We start from the raw sequence: 19,094 nt of genomic DNA on the forward strand, positions 1-19,094 counted from the left end.
ACTCTTGTGGAAGTGAAGAAGTGTTCAGGTGTATTGGTTCTGTGGCAGGAGAATACAGCTGGACTTAAAAAATAAAGATGAGCCTATAGTTCATATTCTAAAAAAAGTAAGTTCTTAAAAAACCTAAGAAAATCTAAAGTTTGCTTTTAAAACTGGAGAGAGAGCAATAGTTTATTTTATTTTGGGAGTGGCAGGATGGCTAAAATCCCAAATTCTTTGCGGGAATAGATTTGAAAGTAAAGTTCTTCATGTTCAGATGGAACTTGTGCACCAGTTTCAGGCGGGTGCCCTCTGCTCCTGGCGGCTGCCAGCACCGACAGCAGCCACTCTCTGGGTATTCCCGCCGCAGCCGCTCCCGGTGGATGCTCCGTGCGGGGCGCGGGGAGCGCCGCGGATCCCACGGGAACAGCGCCCCCCGCGGCGGGAGCGCGCACCGCACCGCGCAGGCAGCGCCGCTGCGCAGCCCCACGCGTGACAAACCCCGCGCAGAAACCACCGATACCACACACACACAAACACAGAACAGCGCCCCGCAGCCAGCACGCCCCCCGCAGACCCCCCGCACCCCGCGGGTCCCCGCCCCGCATCCGCACGGCGCCCGCCCCGCTCGCACGGCCGCATGCGCAGCGTGGAGCTGTCCGAGCGCTGAATCCGTGAGCAGAGCAGTCCGAGCGCTGAATCCGAGCGCGGAGCTGTCCGAGCGCTGAATCCGTGCGCGGAGCTGTCCGAGTGCTGAATCCGTGCGCGGAGCTGTCCGAGCGCTGAATCCGTGCGCGGAGCTGTCCGAGCGCTGAATCCGAGCGCGGAGCTGTCCGAGCGCTGAATCCGTGCGCTCCCATTCCTGCACAGCGCCGGGGATCCCCGCTCCCCCCGTCCCTGCTGCCCCTCCGTCACACCCGCCCGCCCTCCCGGCAGCGCCGACGCCTCCCTGCCAAAGAGGGGAAAGCAGAGCCACTCAGTAGCCCCACCACCGTTCATAAATACTAATTTTCAGCGAAAGGGGAATAAAACATATCGGCAGCAGAACTGCTCTCAGCGCTGCTTCCTTTTGCCTGATGCTCCTCGCATAGTTGGGTTTTCTCCTCTTTTCTTTTCCTTTTTTTTGTCCTTTCTTCCATTTCTTTTCTTCTTTTTGTTTGTTTTCTTTTTCTTCCCCCCTCCTTCATCACCAAAAAGCAAGTTGGGGGAACGACTGTGTCTGATGCCTTATCTCTTTTGTGCTGACTGCTGGAGATGAGCCTAGGCTTGACCTGACCATGATTCCAAGGACTGGCATTTCTCTTTTGCCCCCACTTTGTAGAGATCCAGACCTTCTCTTCCTGATTGTCAAGAAAATTAAATTATTGCTGAATTTGGAAATCTAGGCAGCAGCAGCTTACTTTTTCCCTGCATCTCTCTGGAATCGTTTCTGGGATATTTCCAAATCATCACAGAAAGCAGGAGGAATGAACCGGCAGCTAGTGAAAATTTTGACAACCTTGTTTGCATTTTTCTTAGAGACAAGCCACTTCAGGTAGGTGATACCATTCTGTAATAATATTTGTCAAAAGGTAATGAGAATCATAACTATAAAGATACTACGTCACAATAACCTAGTTTGTTTGCTGTATTTGGGAGTGTTTTGTGTTCATTCTATATAGACTATCCCTTTTACACCCAGAGGCTCGTTGCTTGGTAACAAACACAAAAAATAATAATCTCAAGTTTGGGTGATCTATTTTCCATTTTCTGATGCAAAGATGTGGGGTTTTTTATATCTCAGTATAGCTAAGAATATTTTCTTCAGCTTTTCTTCCTAAATGCAAGTTCTCTGCTCCTGGCTGAGGCTGTTTAGGAAGTTGCTTTGGTTCCCTCCTCTTCAGTCTTTGAAAATGATTGTACCAGTTTTGTCAGGGATGTAGATACTTGAAATTAGAGAACCAGCCCTCTGATTTTGGAAAAGCCCTGGATCAGACTAGTATTACTGTGTTCACTTAAAGTCCCAATGTTTCTGATTTCTTTTTTACGTTTCATGAGCTTTTGCTTCAGCTATTGAATTTCTGTGGTACTAAGCAAGCAGGTCAGTTTTATTAAATAGAATAGCTTTTGAGATCAGATTCATAATTGAACTGTGTGCTGCTGTGGATCTGCACGTACAGATGTATCTACAGGTAAAAGTGTTTTTCTAAGAGTAATGAGGTATACATATAGGGACAGAGTGAAACAGTGTTTATATTTGTGAGCCAGGGTTGAAAATATGAAAATAGAAGTAATATGCATATAAATAAGTGCACTATCTTAATTTTCCAGTTTTTATTTTCTTAACTGAAATATTTCATTATTTAAGTTGGATATATCATCTGCTGTGTATTAAATATTAAAAATATTTGTAATGGTACCCTGTCATTGAAAAAAGCAAAAGGAAGCAACTGCCTCCTATAAATGGAACCTGAAAAAAATGTGTGGAATCACACCATGAGAATTTACTATCACCATGCCTTTTAACAATTTCAGTGAATTGTTTCTCTTTTGTAGAGAGACAGAAAGGATTTGATGCTTGCTTCTCATGTCAGATGATCACATGCATACCTGATTTTTTATACTTGCATGTAGATGCATGAAAATACCCCATGAAACACTCCTGAAACTGAGAGGTTCCCTTCGGGCAAATATTGAAACAGAGAGTGGTTAAGAAGTCAGAGTCAGAATTACTTTAATTTAGCTCAAAGATAAAGTGGAAAAAGACACAATGAAGTTGGTTATTTAAGACTTAAGATAATGTTTTATTATTAAATCTGTGCCTCCACACACCAAATATGATCGTTTTCATTCCAGTTTCTTTTTCCCTGGGGAACAACCATGGGGGAACTCCTAAACTGTCTTTCTCTGCAATATATTATGTGTTTACAATATGTAATGTGAACCGTGTACACAGCGTTTCACACACATGATACGGTAACAGAAGTTTTCTCTTAAATTCTTGAAATAGACATGTTCAAAGAATTTGCATATGAATACCACCTGGTGATACTAAATTTTATTACTCAGTGCTCATGGAGTGGGGGTGAATCCCCCCTCTAAGATTAGTTGTGACTGACTCCAGAATCCTTTTTGGTGTGTTAGGAAAGAATGCAGACACTCATTAGCATGATTTACATATTTTTTGGATAGCATCTGTAAAAAAACAATTTGAATTTATTTTTCCATCTGTATCTTTCTCAGCACTAACAAATCTAATATTTTTCAGTGCTGCTCGTTAAGTGTTGCTGAATGTTGTTCGGAAGTTTAAGACAATCTTAAACCAGTGTTAACATAACATTTTAGCAGCATCCATGAAATTAAAATAATGATATAAAATAGGATATCAAAATCACTCTAAGATGGATCTATATGTTATGGCAAAGAGTAAATTAAATCTTCTAAAGTCTTTAAACTGTAACTGAATTTATTTTGAGGCTAAGATTTTTCCTGAATAGAAAAATGTGTTCATGCATGATACCTGAAACCCATCTTTATTTCTAGAATAAAGTTTTCAGATGAAAGGTAGAGTATGTTGCTCTTTAAAAATATTGATTTCTACCTTCACTGAGTTGAGACAATTTTTTTTAGTGATGCAATTTCTCCATGACTTGGATACAATACAAACTAAATATTAGCTAATGGTGGCTAATAATTTATTTAGGACGACTTTCTGTAAAGAACATGATTCAAGATCTGGAAAATCCCCCTCACAGACCCTGTCTCCTTCAGATTTTTTGGACAAATTGATGGGAAGGACATCGGGGTATGATGCTAGAATCAGACCAAATTTTAAAGGTAAGTTTTCTAAGACTTCCAATTAATTAATTGATAAAGTTTGGGATAAATTATAGGTTTTGAGGGGGTTTTAACCTCTGAGTTTAGATTATATTTTTAATAACTTCACTTTTCCAGTGTTATAGTGCCATAGAAAACAGCTGATCCATGGGGTGGACTAGGAGACAGAGCAGTGTAGACAATAAAGGTCCAGAGCTTGAAAACCCTCTTTTGACATGACAATAATGTTTAGCTGTCAGAAAATTCTTCTGAAGACCTTACTAATTTAACATAGTGAACAGGATTTTGGGCTTCAGACTAAAACCAAATGAGATGACTTGTTCCTGAAATTTTTAAGCCACAAAGACAGGATCATTAAAACTTCCACGCTAAGATATTGTCTTCTTTATAGCAGTGTCTGAAAAAAAAAAAAATGTTTTCTTTCAACTTGAAGAAAGTAAAGCCTTTTTCCTCAAGGTAGGGGAAACTCAAGGAATATATACAGAAGATTTTATCCTGATAATGCTGAATGAATGATAAGAACCAATGTCTCAGGATCCCTATAGAATATAGAAAATGTATTCAGTTTTTCCATGACAGCCCCCTTTTCTTCCAAAATTTGGACTGAATTGTGGAACATCATCACCACCATCCCAGCACAAAGAAGGCTGTGTACTGGAATCTTCTTTTGCAAACATTATTACTCAAAGCAAGTTATCCTTGCTGTAGTCTTGTAAGTTGGGAGACAAGTTTTAATTGCCAAAATTTAGCATTTTGGGAGAGTCCTATAATTCCACCAAAATAATCTTCTCTATGCCAATTTAAAGCTCAGAATAAAGTTTTACTTTGAAAACTGATTGAATGCTTCCTACCTTAACAAATCTCATGGCAATTTACATTTGCAACACATATCTATTAGGTTTGGCCACTGAAATGCATTTTTTCCTGTCTAAAGTCTTTTTAGCAGTGCTGTGAAAGTTGATAATGGCTGGAAAAAACAATCATTTCTTAGCCAGTGAGTGAACTGTAAGGAGAGAAGACGCTCACGTCAATGAGAAAAGTGTTTAATTAAATTTAGATCAAAGATAAGTTTCTTCTCTCTGTTCCACATGTGCAAATTACAAGATTTAGAACAAAGTTCCTTTCTTTGACTGCTTCTTATGCCTGAGCAAGGAGCAACCAGTATGGATTTCAGATCCAAAGGTTTGAGAGCTGACAAGTTAGGAAAACCGAGTCAGTGAAGTATAAAGTCTTAATTTCAGAACATTTTTCAAAGTGCTTATTGAGTTCCTCAACTGGTGTCCACATCAGTTTATAGTAAGTAATATTGCATTAGTCTCTCACATGCATTTTGTGTGTTTGCATGAGTATCAGCAAAATTTTAAAGAATGTAAATGAAGGCAGAAATTTCCTGAATTGAGCACAATATCAATCCTTAAGAACATCTTCCTGTTCTTTAAACAGGGAGGGTGGGGGCACATTCAAAAGCCTTCATCTCTCGTATCTCAGAAAAAAACAGTAATAGCAAGAGTGCCATGGACATACATGACTTAGAGACAGCTCTCACTTGCTCCCCAGTATGTGTCTACAACCATTCCATAAAAAGCACAGGAGGCAGGTTCACATCTTTGCCCCCCTGGCACTCAGGTGTGTAGGGCAGGTATCATGAGCTGCACACTGAGCTGTTTGACAAACACTTCTTCCCTCTGAGTCCTGTATTTTGTTTACATTCCCTAAGTGAGGTTGCAGCCTATTGACATATATGAGACCTTACTGGGAAAGAATCTCCCATGTTTTGGTTTTTGATTTTTTTTGTTAAGTCACACTCCAGAGTGGGGTGGTACTTTGGAATAATTTGAACTGATGAATAGATCTTCAATGCTTTCTCGAAAGTTCTTCATGTTTTTTGCTATGTTCATTTGAATGGTATTTTGGATCTCAGAGTTTAGAACTTAGAGCTAAGTTATGCAGTTTTGAACTTCACATCACCAGTCAAAACCTTGTCAGCTAATATCCCTGTTTATTAGTTAATATCCATGGTTTAGTTGCCCAAGCCTCATTAATACTTTAAAAAAATTGAAAATACTTATTGTTCTATATTGCATACTTCTTTGTTTTAAAGAATAAGGACAGCTTCAAAGGAGTCAAAATAAATTTATTTTGATTGAAGTCAGTATGATAAACTTTATTTTTTTTTTTTTTACTGAGCCTTTACTGAGTCCACAATAAATTGTTTTGGCTTTCAACATCTATAAATATGTTTAAGATAATTTTGGGGATAAGGAGTATTGTACAGTACTGATATTCTAAATCCTATAAATGGAAGAATGTATGAAATGCTGAATGAGTACCTGATTCATAACACTTTTTGTATTTTAAGGAAAGAACTTTTTATCATAAAAGAAGCTACTGGAGCAGTTGTTTAAACTAGGGATCTTCTATCTGGTTTTGATTTTAGTCTGGAGATAATATTTGTTTACTACGTTTCAGAAAAGACATTGTGAATCAAGATAGTTGTGCCACTATTCAGCCTCTTCTCTTGAGGGGCACCTGTTTGAGGAGTGGCTGAGGGCACTTGGTCTGGTCAGCCTGGAGAGGAGAGGGCTGAGAGAGAAACCTCATTGCCTTCAGCATCCTCCTGGGGGGAACTGCAGGGGCAGGCACTGATCTTTTGTTCACCAGAGTGGTTCCTTTGGTGACCAGGGACAAGAGCTGAGGGAATGGCCTGAAGCTGTCAGGGGAGGTTTAGGTTCAATATTAGAGAAAGGTTTTTCACCCAGAGGGTGGGTGGGCACTGGAACAGGCTGCCCTGAGAAGTGGTCCCAGCAGCAATCCTGGGAGAGTTCAGGAAGCATTTGGACAATGCTCTCAGGCACATGGTGGGATTCTCTTGGCCCCTGTGCAGGACTGGGAGTTGGGCTGGATGATCCTGATGATCATTCTGTGATTCTGATTCTACTCATGCATTTGTCCAGCTTTTCTGCTTTAGACCAGTTGCACAGATTTTTCTGAGTCCACCACAGGCACTTTAAAGTGTCAGAAAAGTCTGATTTTGTGGAAATGCGGCTGAGTAGAACACATTTATCTTATGCCACTGATTATACAATAATTAAATATACTTCTATGACTAGTTTAAATTACTGGAAAACAGCAGCTATTAGATTAATTTTTGAAATAAAGGCTGTGCACTCTAAAGAGAGAGGAAAATGCTACTTACTGGAACAAGGTGTTTTATCCAGATAAAGCATTTCTTCATTAGTGACTGCTTTTTCCTATCTTGTTCTTGCAAATTAAAAAACTCAGGAAGATATTGGGAGAGCAACAGGTGAATATATAAACATTTAGACATCAACAACAGGGTTTTTGATTGTGATTTTTTTTGTGGCTTTTTTAGTTTTTTTGGTTTTGTGCTTGTTTATTTTTTTTCCCAGCAGTACTGTACAATGAAAGATTCTTTCTCTTTTGTATTGTTCTGTCTTATACAATCATTCATACAAACACAGAGGAACATATTTCTTTTTTTTTATGATTTCAAGTGGTTGGATACAAAATGTCCAGACACTAAAAGGGGATATCTCCCTGGTGAAAATCCAGAAGGAAGTGCCAGAGTGACAGCTCTCAAAATTGCTCTTCTTTAATCACTCTGTCACATATTTAATGCATACTTTTTCATCTTCCACTTATCTTTCATTGAATTTGAGTAGGCTAATAATTTGTGTAAGGACAGAGGGGAATACTTTTAAATGTAAATATAAAGACTGCAATCTAGTACTAACTGAAGTCCCTGAGAGTCTTTCTGTTGACAGCAAATGTGTGCTCATGGTCCTATGAGTTGCTTTGCAATTCCTTCTTCAATTATAACATCAACTGAGCATGGTTTCTGAAATATAATAAAAGGTGAGGCTTGCACAGTGCATTTTTTCATTATTGACATTAATTTTTTTTTTAATGGTAAAACACAAGGGAAGCAATGTTTTTTACTTTCTCCAGTGCTCACTTTGCTTTCATAGTTGAATAAAAGCCAGAAATAGTGTAAGGCACCTCTGTAATGAAACTAGCCAAGCATGTGCTTTCTCATTGCTAGAAACCAGGGATGGTGAAGTGGTCTTAGCTTAGTGTACATTCAGCTCAGGCTCAAGAGCACTGCATGTAATGCCAGGATACAAGGGATCAATCTTAAACTGAATCACAGCATGAGATGTGGGGCTAATGGAACACCAACTTGAATTTAACATTTCTGAGCAGGTGTTGATCTTCATAGATTATTAAATTATTTCAGCCTTTTAACACTTTCATCATCTACCACCACTCAAAATCTAAATGCAATCTAGAAATTATCAGATTGAAAAAACTCCATTATCTATAGGCACTGATATGTCCCTTATGCAAAATATTTAAAGTGATAGGCTGGCTGTCATGCACTGGTACAGAGCAGGGGAGCTGGTCACCAAGAACTGCAAAAGTGTGTTATCTTCAGGTAGAAAAAACATTTGCAATGAACATGATAGTGATTTTATTTGTATTGAATTTCATTCCATGCTTTAAGTTCAGTCTTTTCCATTGAATCATTATTTACTACAGATTATTCTGATTTTTATGGAATTACATGGAGGTGTGCAGCAATAGTGCCTGCTATTGTTAGCCTCATCACTGAATGGTGCAATACAGTGTGAATTAAGCTCAAAAGCTGTTGTTTTATTAGTGATGCAGTTTGGGGGTGTAGGGCCATAGTTGTAGAAGATTAGTCTGTGATTACAGCAGTGTAATGCCATTTTCATGCTGAGTCCGTGGATTTATATCTGAATAATAAACACATGGACTAAGTAATTTACTGACAATTAGCCTGACAACTGCTACAGGAAATGGCTTATGCACTTTAATACTTTAACTCTTTGGCAGCAAGCATCAGGTTTTCCCATATGCTCAAACCTATTTTGTACTTATTTGGCCCCTGAGTTGCCCCTTGTTTTGCCCCCGAGTAATGAAATGTTTAAAAAATGTGAATGGAAAACACTGAATGATATTTAAGGGTGAAATTCATGGCATCACACTTAATAAATAGAAGCAGTTTCTATGCACATGATAAAAGGATCTGTTTGCAGAAGCTGACCTTAATCTAGAATATAAAAGTTGAAAAACACACCAAAGATTAGCTGTGGGACTGTAGCAATTTGTTCTCTGTGGTTAACAATATTCCTATTACACTTCAGCTGGTAATAATCACTGGCCCTGAAGTCAGAGGTGGAGAATGTCCTGTGCTGGGCTATTCTCACAAAGAGCCAAGTTCCAAGGCTCAGAGGGCCAAGGCCAGTGGAGACTCAAATCTTGTTCAGGCAGAACAGAGTGTAGTAAGACAGAGCACATTATTGGTGCATTCAAGTTTTAGAGCATGGGATGAGGATTCTTTATAGGAGAAGGGAGACTACCAGGCCAGTTTTCAAATCTGGCCAGACCATTGCACTCCCTAAATATAGATGAGATGCTTGAGATGCTTGCTTGAGATGTCTGAGCATATATTATTAGGAAGGTAAGCTTCTGATTTATTTTCTGTCTTGAAATACATCTAATACTTTGCAATAACTTTCAGATAAAGCCCTGTGCACACATCTCATTGCACAGTAAGATGCTGCACAAGGATACTTACCCATAGGACATGGGGTTTATTTGGTTTTGGTTTATTTTTCTTCAACTGCAAAAATGAAGCTAAGGAAGTGCTGCTCAGTCTCTGCTCTAGGTATGCACATTTTCAGGCAGAAGGATCCTTTTAATAGGGTTTCTTTTAAAATTGGTAAGGGGAAAAGAAAGGACTATGGACCTTGCACTTCTTCCTCTCTTATTTTAATTTCAGGTTCTTTTCAGAGCATGAATAGGCTGGATGAGTTGCATGGCTAGTTAGGTTATGTCTAGGCTACTAGACAAAAGGGGCCAGGCAGCAAGCTCAAGGCACCCCTGATCAGCTACACTGCTTGGCTGTTTGCTCATTCCCTGTGTCTCTTTCTGAGTTTCCCACAGCCAGCTGCTCCCAAGGCAAGCCAAAAGGCTGTGAGTATGCAGCAGGGTAAAGCACAACCTAACCAATGCTGCCTGGCATCCAAGCTGAGGATCTGCCCAGGTCTTCTTTTATATTATATATAAATGTTTAGCCACAGTTGTCTGAATTGTATTAGTGTGTTGCCTTTAGTCAGAACCAATTATTTGATTAAGAAATATCAGTAGATTTGGCTGTTGTCATGGAATATTATTCTGCTGCTGCATAAACTGCAAAGGGGATTTATCAAAAAAAAATGTCAAAGCAGAACCAAAGACCTTTGATATCAAAGGAGGAGATGCTACTGTTTCAATCATATTCTAATATAAGCATATGTTTTTATCACATCCAGTGCCATACTCACACTTAAATTTTCTATGCAGTTGAAGCCAAGGCCCTTGGGTCACTCATTAAAGATCTTTTTGTGTTTTGGCTGCTTTAGAAAGCATGAGGTTTATATTTAGAACATATAAAAACATGTACATTAAATTTACTATAAATTTATACATTTATAATCTGCAAATCTATTTTACACGGTTACTAGAAAAATGAATTCATAGAACAGAAATACGCAGTTTTATTAGACAGATTCATTACTTTATTTTTTTCCTCTGTGGATTTCCATAGAATCCTAGAATGGTTTGTGTTGGAAGGGACCTTAACATCATCTAGTTCCAATCCCTTTGCCACAGGAAGGGACACCTGCCACTAGACCAGATTAGTCAGATCTCAGGCCAACCTGGCCTTCAGAATATCCAGTCATGGGTCATCCACAGCTTCTCTGGGCAGATATTCCAGTGTCTCACCATCCTCACAGAAAAGAATTTCTTTCTAATACCTGTTCAAAACCTACTCTCTTCCAGTTTAAAGGCATTATCTCTACTCCTTGTGAAATGACCCTCTCAATCTTTCTTGTAGGCTCACTTTGGGTAGGTTGGAAGGCTTCTGTTAAGTGTCCCCAAACCTTCTCTTCTCCAGGATGAACAACCTCAACTCTCTCAGTCTGTTCTCATGGAAGAGGTGCTCCAGCCCTCTGTTCATTTTTGGGGCCCTTCTTTGGACCTGTTCCAACTAATCCATGTCTTTCCTGTGCTGAGGGTGCCAAAGCTGGAAGCAGTATTTCAGGTGGGGTCTCATGAGAGCAGAGCAAAGGAGGACAGTCCTCACCCTCTCCCTCCTGCCCACACTTCTTTTCATGCAGCCCAGAACAGGGTTGTGTTTCTGGGTTGCCAGTACACAGCCTGTTCAAGCTTCCATTCTTCTGAATTACTGCCCCTCTCTCTCTGTGTGCTGTGGGCTGGGTCGTGACTGTGGGTCCCTCTAAATCTCTGATTTAGTCATCAGAAAATGTATGTGTGACAGTGCAGCTTCCAAGCATACATTTCACAGTCTTCCACAGAAATGTGTGATTTTAAGTCTGCAGAGAGGAGTCCCCCAGATGATGCAGACAGGGTGGCACAGGGTCTGGCAGAACTCTAAGATGAAGGGTGCACCATGTATGGCATAAATAATGACCTACCAAAGTCATAAACACCAAGTCCATTATTAAAATTCTAAATTTATAGAAACATAAATGCTCTGATACAGGAAACTGCAGATCTAAGCCCCACAGTACATGAGAGAGAAGTGTAATTCACCAAGGATTCAGTTACTTAGGAGAGTTAAATAAGAGCAGCCTAGTGGCTTATTTGAACTGTGCCAGCTATCAGCAATCCTCAAGTATTGCCAGGGAATGAAGACATAAGGATTACTCCTGATGCATCAACTCCATGTTAGCACTTCATGAGTCAATAAAAGAAGAAAGCATTTAAAATAGGATTTAGGTGGAATATGAGCCCACAAGCAAACCCCATGGCCCCTCCCCAGAAATGTCTAATACATCTGCTTTGTAACACTTAGCAATGCATTACTGTTTTACTTAAAGTTCTTCAGATTCTCTCAGTTTTGCTGTCAAGTGTGCACAGAATGCATAGTCTGCTTCACAGAGAGCCCACCTCTCTCCTAATCCAAATTCCCTAATGGGGCACTGCTCCATCTCCATCTCCCAGTATGGACCAGGCATCTCAGAGCCTGCCTTATATTCCACAGGAAAAAGATTCCTCTCAGTGTAATCACTTAACATGCCATGTTGCCACCCCCAAACAAATGGTATCTGCCATCCTCTACAATACATAAAAAAAATTCTGGTCCATTTTTCCCTCAGCTTAAAAAGTCCTCTATCTGATCCAAAGGAATATAAGTGATTCTGAGAGGTCTATTTTAAAGCAAAGAATTCAAACTTGACTAAGCCAGGGAAAAAATGCAATCAGAATGTGATTTTTCAACCTTTCAATGTAGCTGCTTGTCTGAGAAAGGAGAGCCTTTCCTCTTGACCACTTTGATGAGATGCACAGAAGTGCCTATTGTAGCCAGTACACCTTAGGGGCAACTGCTGTGACTGTTACAGAAAAAGTTGTGAGGATAGGGTTTGAGAAACAGCACTTCTCTCACAATTCCTGATAATTGCCTCAACACTAATATAGAAGTCTTTTTAGCAGTGACCATGGCAGCACTTTAGGATGAATCCCACCTCCTCTGAATAAGAGATAGTGAGAGATATCCCACCCCATCTTCCTAGAAATCCACAGCCTTGTAGTCTAAGAGATGCAAGTCAGCATCCCTTAAATCAGAGATAGAGAAGCTCTTAGAAAGGACCCTTTCTGCATGAAACCTCTCGATGCTTTGTTATTGGCTATGAAACTGATTGTGTTTCAGAAGGAAAGACTGAAATTCCTTTCTGATTCTTCAGTGTGAGGATGTATATACTGATCTGGTGCAGATCTGAGCAGTAGATCCTGAAGGAGGTGCCTCAGCCCTGCTGAGAATCATGGTTTGAGGAGGCTGCACAAAGAGCCCCTTGCAGACTTCTTGCTCTCTGCAAGTAGAACCCTGCTGTGCTGAAGCATCATGCTCTGCCCCATGGACCACATGGCTCCTCCACAAGGGCTGGGATATTCTACACCAAAGAAGCAGCCACTGCAACTCCTTCTGCCTGCCATGCAGCTGAGATTTTTTTGGCTGTAATAAGCAGTGGGCTGTCTGGGGAAGCATAGTAGCAGAATTATGCTCTTCCCCAAAAGCTAATAACCTCTAACTCTGTATTTCTGGGTCTCCAAAACCCAAGGCTGCAGAGAAGCAACTGGGCACAGCTGCAATTAGCTGAATTGTGGGCACTCTCCACTAAAGAATGGCAACCAGCACTCAATTGATTCACACTACACGAACAAACTCATTGCTCCTCCACACCAGGAACACCACTATGGGTTATCTCCCTTGCTTTTGTCCTTAGGGAAATATATCTGAGAAAAGGCTAAATGCTTTCCTTAAACTGATATAATTAGTCAGGGAAAACCTAGGATTAAAATTTACCAGATCAATACTCATTATGTTAGGCTGCCTCTAATGACTACACTCCCGCTGTGTGTTGTTTTTATGTCTATGTCTCAGGCTATGAAACTATCGTATCAGAACTGCTGTTTCTTCTTGCACTGTTTACTATGTCTGATAAAGAATTAGTCCTAAATAATAAATAAAACAACAGAACAGCTTGCTCAGAATGCTGCTATAAACCCTCACACTGCAATTTAAATCAGCTGTTGAAGAGATGCAAATTATACACATGGTGCCAAAGCAGGAGATTATGCAAAAACTCCTTTTTTTTACAGCTGTGAATTTGCCTGTTGCCTGTGCATAAGATCATGTACATACTCTCTCTCATGTTAAACTAAAACTGAAGATGTGTTTACTCCATATAAGTTTCAGACTGCAGCAATTTTCCTTTCCAGACAGTGATATCCCATCAGATGGGCCAGTCTGAGGTGTCAAAGCATTTGGTCAGTATGATTATAGGAAACATCCAAAAATAAACATCTGGGACATTTTTTTCAGCTCTTTGACTCTGTAATGCTGCGAATAGTTTTGTACTCTTTGGCTTCATACTCTTGAGAGTATGGGTTTTGTCACACTTCAGAAGTGTGTTTTGTGTAAGACAAAGAAGACACAATCTGTTAAAAACAGATGTTAACACCTTGATTTCTAATAAAATATAAATTTGACTTTTCAAAGTTTAAAATAATTAGGGATAGATCCAATTTAGATCAGTAAGTTCCTCAGTGTGGGCATAGTCTCATTTGGATGACTTTGTAGAAGACAGAAAAATGATCATATACCCTGACCCTGCAACATGGTTTATGTCAGCAGAGCTCTGAGCCTGTGTCAAAGCTCTGTGGTGCTCCTCACAACAATGCCTTTAACATCCTGCATCAAAGAACAGATTTGGTATTGACAAAAAAGTAAGGCAGTCAGTTTAGGAAATACTTATTTTTTAGGCTGGCAAAGAGTTCTCATTCCCCTCCCATTCTTCCAGTCATTTTATATATACAAATAACTGATGACAGAAAAAAATGCTAGTGAAAGACACCCAAGAAGTACCTCAAGAATGTCTTGCAGTGAAAACAGAGATTCTTGCTTTATATTGAGGATGTGGGATTCGAGATAAGAGATTCCCCAAAGGAAAGGAGATATGTGAAGCAGAGGGATAGGAGGCTGAGCTAAACAAACAACAGAAAAACTGATGGGAGCATTGAAGATGAGAGTCAGTATGGAGGAAATAATTTCAAGATAATGTTCTGCACACATTGTGTGGAAATGAGTTGAATTGTAAGGAGGCAAAAAATAGGAAGTACTTAAAAATAAAATGAAAATTTTATTTCATTAGTGCAAGATGTGGTGGGTGTTTGTATCAGTGCCTCTGACCTGTTGCTGATTAACATCAATGCCAGCTCCTGACCATTTCTGTTGTCATTTGTCCCTATCACTGAGCCAACCTATTTGTCTAAATCCCATTGTTCACCTGTGTCCCATGTATCATTTGGTGTATAATTCCATATCAGCCATAAATCAATTCCTGCTCTCTAATATTAGTCACCCAAGCTGCTTTTATAATTCAAGCTGCATATGTCTTCAGACAGTAAAAAAAGGAACATTATGGCAAAAAGCTGGTAGGATTGTTAAATAAAGTGAATGTCTGAGGCTCAGAGGAACAAGAAGGGAGTTAAAATCAATTCTGAGTCCTTTCTGTAGCCACAGACATAGATATTGTCTAAGCCCTGTATTTGAGACTTTGCCTATTGACACTTATAGCTGCGCTTCCATTAATTTCTTCAAGACAAGATCAGAATTACAGAGAAGGAACTAAGGAAGACATATTTATAGAGAAATGAACAAAATAACATTAATTTTAAAAAGAAATATTTTGAAATGAGTGTGCCAAGAAAAAGTCATCAGTCAATTCTGACTGAAAATGGAAAGCTAGGCTAGTAGCAACATTTTAATATTATCATTAATAATTTTCTTTTTTTCTTTCTTTCATTAAGCAGATCTTCCCTCCTGTCTTCTCTTCTCAGTGAACATATTTATATCTTGTGATTCCATGCAGTCACTTAGATGAGTTGGCTACCCTGGCTTCATAAAATATTATTAATAAGATTACCCAGAAGGAGTTTGTCTGACCCTATGCTGGAGTGCAGATTTCATAATTTCATGACTCTAGATGTAATACCATATTTTATTTAACCACATTCAGGAGTGTCCCAGGCCTCTGCACACGTTATGTAGTTTGCATGCCAATCAGCAGGGAAGAGCTCTGTTCTCATTAATGCAGAGCAACTGAGCACTTTCAGGATCAGGTGTGGGGAGCATCTTGCTACCTGCTCCCAGAGAGGCTGAGAGCCACTTCAGTGAGCACTGAGTTGTGATAAGAAAAGAAATAGGCATCCAGATCTTTTAATGTCAGGAGACATTTCCATTTGCCCAAATACTCTTCATTGCTCTATTGCATTGAAGGAAGGAAAACTTTAAAAAGAGACACTTTCAAAGAGATGCTTGTCATGACTTGGAAATTGGAAAGATTAGTGGAAAGCTCAGAGAAAGAAAAACATGTAAGGATATAAAAGAATTGATAAAAAAGGATTGATAAAGGATTGATTTGAATATTCTCAAAGTTGACATAAATTCTAGATAACATTGCACTCTAATCTTTCTAGATGTAAGATTTCTGATTCACTGTTTTTCAGTTTCATTCACACATGGAACATTTTAACTCTAGGAGTGGCTTGCACCCAGCCACAAGTGTTGCTGAGGGCTGTGTAGAAATATCTGAGTGAGCTTTCAAGTGATTTGCCCAGAGATGTGCTGCACAACACTGGTGACACAGAGCTCAGCACAAGCTGCAGTCTGGGGTTAATGGCCTCCAGTGAATTCCAGCCTGCCATGGCTACACTGGTACCATCCCCCAAGCTACCTACATGAAAGCCAGCTCTGGCACATTTATACAATCTGTTGTGACTGCTGTGGCTATATATTCTTTGTGGACTAGCTCAGTTTAGCTGGGTAAATCAGGAGCAAGTCAACTGTTTAACTGGCTTTTCTTTCCTGAGCTCCTGGTTTGTGAAGTGAAATGCAATAGTGCCCAAAAATTGTTTTTGTTCAGTGTCTATTAGATAACCTGTGTAGAGATATCCCTCTGTAACCCAGAGCTGACAGTAATGTATATTTCTGTTATCAGCCTCAGCAGAGTGAGTCAGGGAAGAATGAGCACATCATATGGACTATCCTGTAATGCCAAATGCAGAACTGTAGAGGCTTTGTAGAGTGAGACTTAACCTTCCTCTGCCAGAACTGGGTCTATGAACAAAAAGATCCCCTGAATGTGAAGCATGCCAATCCAACCATTTTCACAAGAGCTTTAAGGCACAAAAAAGTGCATCTTAGCAGGGATTCTTCTTCCTTCAAATGTTGATAGGATTTTACCAGCATGACTCCAGTTACATTCAGCAATAGTCCCACAGCTGAAAACTCACATACCACTTCAGGAATTGACTATTCAGTTTGAGCTCAAACTGTGTCAATGTATATATATTGAGAGAGATGGCTTTACCAGTACTTCCTTCAGAGAATTTTATTTCTGTGACTCTTCCTGTGATCACCTGGATCTGACAATCACTGGAGTGTTTGTCTTGGGAGGCCTCAGTGGTATTTTGCTGAAGAAGAGCTTTCAGTTCTGGAATATCACATGTCCCTTTTACATCTAGGGGCCACATCCTTGCTTAGATGCTTTTTCAAGCCAAGTGAAAGGAAGCAGCTTAAATCTTGATGTAAGTGTAGTGTTATTTTTTGTTTGTTTGTTCATATATATTTGCATGTGTGCCTACATGTGCATTTCTAGAAATAGGCATCTGGAACTAGGGAAAAATTGTACTTTCTGCTGTATGTCATGCTTTCCTGCAATTCCATCCAGCATTGCCTCAATATTTCACCTGCTATGGGTAGGCATGTTGTGTCTCCCCCAGTCTGAAAGATACCATTTTCATAAATGGTACTGCTCACATGTATTTCTCAGACACTTGGTAAATCTTGGACTGAGTGATATTGATAGGAATGAGAGTCCTAAAAAATATTAGACACCTAAAGATCTCTTTAGGTTTTTCTCTGGTTCTGTGAGTGCTTTTGTGCCTCTTAGCCTCAGTCTGTTGGCCATAAATATATATTGATTACACAAAATATGATTCTGAGTCTTGAATGCAACAGTAAGCACCCAAAATCATTGCCATGTTCCTACCAGGGCAAATGGCATTCTAAGCAAGCTAAGTTATTATATATGACAGATGAACTTTCAGAGGATGTTAGTTTTAGCTTGATGAAGCAGAACAATATTTTTGTCTTTGTTAGAGTTTACCAGCAAATTGAATCAGTGCAAAATACCATACAATTACTGCATTTCTTGAGACCTCTAGCCTTATGGATTTTTGGGTTTGGTTTGGTCTTGCTGGTTGCTTTTTTGTTTGTTTGGCTGTTTTGGCTTTTTTCTCTTTGTTTGTTTGGCTGATTTTTTGTTTGGTTTGAGATTCTGTGGTATTTGGTGTGGGGTTTTTTTTTTTTCAGTTCTGGAACATGTTTTTTTTTATAATTTGGAGGTTTTTTGTTTGTTTCTTTAGCAGGTATTATTATCATAAATTAATAATAAGTGACATAAACCTAATAATCCACATTCCATTGTGTTGAACACTTCTAAAGAAGAAGGAATTCTGTGTTTACTGGGCATGATTATACTTAGGCAGTCCAAGTCATGAACTTGTGAGAAATCCCGTAGAAAGACAACTCATAGAAGAAAGGCATCACTACCCATCAAAACAAAAAGTCACCTTGATTTTTAAGCCTTAGGGTAACTATGTTGTCCTGGTACCAATTATTTTGCCTCCTGTGACTGAGCTGTTAAGACTGTAATGAGATTATGATGTTTAAATAGAGGAAAAGATTGGTCTTTCCCAAAGGCAAAATAGAAAAACCAGAAATCTTACCTAGGTGCTTGCAAAAAAGGCTACCTGTGGTCTACCTCCCAATTTCTTACTATAACCTTAAGCAAACTAATTAAATTGTGTGAATTTCCTCATCACAGTTTGGACTACTCAGTACATGGGCCCTTGGAAACAAGTGTGCCCTTTTTCTGGAGTAACTGCAGGATCCCTGTGTCCCAGAGGAACTTTCTCAGTGCATAAAGTGGCCTTTGTCTCCCTGGCCCAGTGCCTGTGGTCACTGGCCACAGGAGTGGCTGAGGTGCCCTTGATAGCACTTCTCAGTCATTCTTCACTCTGAGCAGGGAAGGTTTCTAAAACCCCAGCTGTATCCAGAACTCACACTTAAAATCCATCTCCAGCAGCTCCTCTATCCTTCCCTGCTGTCCTAGGATGTGTTTTTGGTGCTCAGGTCAGCATGTGAGTCTTTGTCCTGCCACCATCCACATTTTGATCAGCTCCCTTGTTTGAGCTCCAACATGAAATCCCTGTTCTACAGACAGTGGGATTCTCAGTCCCTGGTGGGATCACTGCCTCCCCTCTTAGCACCTTGGTTCTGTTCCTGGATTCCTGCTCTGTCTCCACACTCAGGTGGGATTGATTTTAGTCTTTTCAAATAGTCTTGATTATCCAGCTCTCTGTGGTAAAGAGAGAAGGGAGGTTTGACTCATCTTTCTCATCTCTATATACAAAATAAACCATTTGAGATAGAGAGAAAAAAACTGCATTGGCACAAGAGTTGAATTGAGAAAGTAGACCAGAAAATACTGCATATAGAAAAAGATACAAGATTCCTGACAGATCTGTAAATATCTTGCCAATATTTCCACTGTCATTCCATAAGGTGGTTCTGCCTCGTTATCTTTTATTTTTGCTGTACTGTATTTTAGTTTGCCTTACAA

The 19,094-nt window shown here is 39.7% G+C and overlaps 1 protein-coding gene across 4 annotated transcripts in view; it reads left to right on the plus strand.

The window, feature by feature from the left end:
* Positions 1-502: 502 nt before the first annotated feature.
* Positions 503-19,094, plus strand: part of GLRA2 (glycine receptor alpha 2) — a gene marked incomplete at its 3' end in the record, with an annotated part of 129,959 nt that continues 111,367 nt past the window's right edge. The window contains exons 1-3 of one of the 4 annotated variants that reach the window (XM_079307401.1): positions 503-633; positions 802-1,513; positions 3,662-3,795. In XM_079307401.1, coding sequence (XP_079163527.1) covers positions 1,446-1,513; positions 3,662-3,795 — 202 coding nt within the window. In that variant the 5' untranslated portion in view covers positions 503-633; positions 802-1,445. Of the gene's footprint in view, positions 634-801; positions 1,514-3,661; positions 3,796-19,094 lie in introns of those variants that run through there. The other 3 variants (XM_079307404.1, XM_079307403.1, XM_079307402.1) reach the window with 3 other exon arrangements.

This window comes from Erithacus rubecula (assembly GCF_903797595.1).
Source record: "Erithacus rubecula genome assembly, chromosome: 1".
Taxonomy (NCBI): domain Eukaryota; kingdom Metazoa; phylum Chordata; class Aves; order Passeriformes; family Muscicapidae; genus Erithacus; species Erithacus rubecula.